The sequence below is a fragment of the Rhinopithecus bieti genome, unplaced genomic scaffold (assembly GCF_001698545.2).
Source record: "Rhinopithecus bieti isolate Rb0 unplaced genomic scaffold, ASM169854v2 scaffold_44695, whole genome shotgun sequence".
Taxonomy (NCBI): Eukaryota; Metazoa; Chordata; class Mammalia; order Primates; family Cercopithecidae; genus Rhinopithecus; species Rhinopithecus bieti.
In genome coordinates, this window is record NW_016818171.1 from 488972 (window position 1) to 492843 (window position 3872).

Sequence of the window (3872 nt, forward strand, 5' to 3'; positions counted from 1 at the left end):
CTCAAAAAAAAAAAAAAAAAAAAAAAAAAAAAAATATATATATATATATATATTGAGCAGTTAAGTGACTTCCAGTGTTTAATTATAAAATGGAATTGCTTCTGGAGAGAGCTGTTTTATCTAAGTGTTTTGGTGAACTCACAGCCACTGAAATTTGATGTCTTGGGTCAAATTGGGTCTTACAGTGATCCCAGCCTTAATGCCTAAAAGCCCTAAATAAAATTACACACTTCTCAAGTGTTCTATAGCATTGCACAAGTCTAAAATAGATAACTGGCACTCCCCTCCACCTCATCATTGCCTAACTGACTCGTCCCATAAATAGCTCAGTGTTATGTGATCAGACAACTACAACTAACAGAAGAGATTTTTGCTTCCTAACACACTTGTGCAGTCTCTGGTAGTAAACAAAATCCAAGTCCAAGTCGCCAGCCCCTAACTGTAACCTAGTTCTTAGGAGAATTGTGCAAATCAGTAGCCAAATCATGTGGGATGGAATTCAAGATAACCCTGCCTTATACCAAACTCTACATTATGGAAAATAGTGTTAGAGCAAGATTCATTTTCAGTCCTTATAGTTACTTGAAGTCCCTTCCCAGTCTACCCAAATGTTTCTGCCCTAATCTGGTCAAACCCAAAGAGTGTCTGCCAAATGAGTTAAAAATTGTCAGGTGAGTCTGAGGGGGGCACCATGGTAGTTTTATAAAGCCTTTTTTTTTTTTTTTTTTTAAATCAAGAGCATGTTAAAAAAAGAAACTACTGGCTGGGGCAGTGACTCAGCCTGTAATCCCAGCACTTTGGGAGGCCGAGGTGGGAGGATCACAAGGTCAGGAGATCGAGACCATCCTGGCTAACACAGTGAAACCCTGTCTCCACTAAAAATACAAAAAATTAGCCAGGCGAGGTGGCGGGCGCCTGTAGTCCCAGCTACTCAGGAGGCTGAGGCAGGAGAATGGCATGAACCCGGGAGGCAGAGCTTGCAGTGAGCCGAGATCATGCCACTGCACTCCAGCCTGGGCAACAGAGCGAGACTCCGTCTCAGAAAAAAAAAAAAATAAAGAGACTACCTGCTATTGGAGCATAATAGTTCATATTTCTAACTCTTAGGTGGAATGTATTGTTTTTGTATCTGAAAGATTTGTAAATGCTATAATTTCACAGAACATTGCTTCGTAAATTCCTTAGCAGTAACTCAGAACCTTGCGGCATTTTTTTTCCAGATAAATCTGTGCTCTGTGTGTGCAAAGCATTGCTGCTTAGGTAACCAGTGATAATGCATAGGGTTTAGTCCATGCTTTAGATACTTTCACTTTTCTTTTACTGGGCTTTTTCAAAACGGCATATGTTTATTATATTTCTGAAGTCAAAATAACAAATCTAAAACAAGTGATTAAAAAAAAAAAATCTCTCAGCTGGGCGCAGTGCCTCACACCTGTAATCCCAGCCCTTTGGGAGGCTGAGGTGGATCACTTGAGGTCAGGAGTTTGAGACTGTCCTGGCCAACATGGTGAAACCCCATCTCTACTAAAAATACAAAAAGTAGCTGGGTGTGGTGGTACACACCTGTAATCTCAGCTACTTGGGAGGCTGAGGCAGTAGAATTGCTTGAACCTGGGAGGCGGAGGTTGCAGTGAGCCAAGATCGTGCCACTGCCCTCCAGCCTGGGTGACAGAGCAAGACTCTGTCTCCAAAAAAAAAAAAAAACCTCTCCGTTAATTATTTATTACTGTTGAAATGCTGCTTACCATGGCTGACAATTTTGAACAAAAGTAAAGAATATGTCTACGATGTCAAAGTTAGCAATTCTTTCCCTAATACTCCTTTTGTACTTTTGCTTATAAGACCTTAGTACGTTTCGTAGTCAGAGCTTCATAGACCCAACTGTGTATCTTTCCATGGCCAGGCCGAGTGTCTACATTTTGAAAACATTTTAAAGTTAAAATCAAGAATACTGTCTTTAAAGAGTCTATCAAAAGGGCTAAAAACATTTACTTTGGCCGAGCATGGTGGCTCATGCCTGTAATCCCAGCACCTTAGGAGGCTGAGGTGGGAGGATCACTTAAGGTCAGGAGTTCGAGACCAGCCCGACCAACATAGTGAAGCCCCATCTCTACTAAAAATACAAAAATTAACTGAGCATGGTAATGCACGCCTATAATCCCAGCTACTCAGGAGGCCGAGACAGGAGAATCGCTTGAACTGGGGAGGCGGAGGTTGTAGTGAGCCAAGATTGTGCCACTGCACTCCAGCCTGGGCGGCAGAGCAAGACTCTCAAAAAAATAAAAATAAATAATAAAAACATTTACTTTGGTAACTATGTGAATATTTACTCTAGTGGATGTAAGGGGGAAAATAAAGAAAAAACACCGAAAGCACTGATTGTTTGTTCAACAGATTGTAAACCATGGCTGTGTGGATACAAGCTCAGCAGCTCCAAGGAGAAGCCCTTCATCAGATGCAAGCGTTATATGGCCAGCATTTTCCCATTGAGGTGCGGCATTATTTATCCCAGTGGATTGAAAGCCAAGCCTGGTAGGTGAACAAGGATGTTTGCATCATATTTTGTGAAACACAAGAGTTTGGTTAGAAAGATGTCATGATGGCAACTTTCAAAGCTGTATTTTAAACATTTTAAATGTGATCCATAAAAGGTATTTTAAAAAATTTTCTTTTATACATGAAAAGTATTTAACCCCATCTTAGATTGAAGGGATGGAATAACTCTTGGGATTTTAAAATCGGATTTGTTCCCTTTAATAGTAAATACTGTCTAAAAGCATTAGAATATTACTGCTAATAAAGAGCAGTCAACAAATATGTTTCAAGTGCCCATAGGATGCCTAGCAGTGTCCTAAGTAGTAGAATTTGTATGAAAAAAATTAAAGCCCAACCTTGTGTTGTAATCCCAACACTTTGGGAGGCCAAGGCAGGTGTATTGCTTGAGCCCAGGAGTTCAAGGAAGGCCTGAGCAACATATCAAAACCCTGTCTTTGTACAAAATACAAAAATTAGCCAGGTGTGGTGGTGTGCACCTGTAGTACCAGCTGCTTGGGAGGCTGAGGTGGGAGGGTCACTTGAGCCTGCGGCGAGGCAGAGGTTGCCGTAACTCATGATCACACCAGTGCACTCCAGCCTAAGCAACAGAGCAAGACCCTGTCTCAAAACAAACAAACAAACAAACAAACAAAATTAAAGCCCTCATCTCCAAATAATTCAGTGTTTCACTGGACGTGGTGGTGCACATCTGTAATCCCAGCTACCCAGGATGCTGAGGCGGGAGGATTGCTTGACCCCAGCAGTTTGAGGCCAGCCTAGGCAACATAGCGAGATCCTGTGTCAAAAAAATAATAATAATTTAGTGTTTAATGGGGCAGATAGGTGTGAATATGCATATAATTTAATTATAATTTATTTCTTATAGTTTATTTTATTAAATGTAAATTATTTTACATTTCTTAATAAATTTACATCTAACAAAAAACTAAAAATAATTTAACAGTGGAGACATTGGTGTTTTTAATTTATATGTATTTTATATATACACATAAAGACTAAAAGAGGCCGGGCGCGGTGGCTCAAAGCCTGTAATCCCAGCACTTTGGGAGGCCGAGACGGGCAGATCACGAGGTCAGGAGATCAAGACCATCCTGGCTAACACGGTGAAACCCTGTCTCTACTGAAAATACAAAAAACTAGCCGGGGAGGTGGCGGGCGCCTGTAGTCCCAGCTACTCGGGAGGCTGAGGCAGGAGAATGGCGTAAACCCAGGAGGCGGAGCTTGCAGTGAGCTGAGATCCGGCCACTGCACTCCAGCCTGGGCGGCAGAGCGAGACTCCGTCTCAAAAAAAAAAAAAAAAAAACTAAAAGAAAATT

The 3872-nt window shown here is 41.3% G+C and overlaps 1 protein-coding gene across 1 annotated transcript in view; it reads left to right on the plus strand.

Moving 5' to 3' along the window:
• Positions 1-3872, plus strand: part of LOC108518352 (signal transducer and activator of transcription 5B-like) — an 80065-nt gene that overhangs the window by 42312 nt on the left and 33881 nt on the right. Inside the window, 1 exon segment of the mRNA XM_017856624.1 lies at positions 2395-2532. Within this exon segment, the coding sequence (XP_017712113.1) occupies positions 2405-2532 (128 nt within the window). The 5' untranslated portion in view covers positions 2395-2404.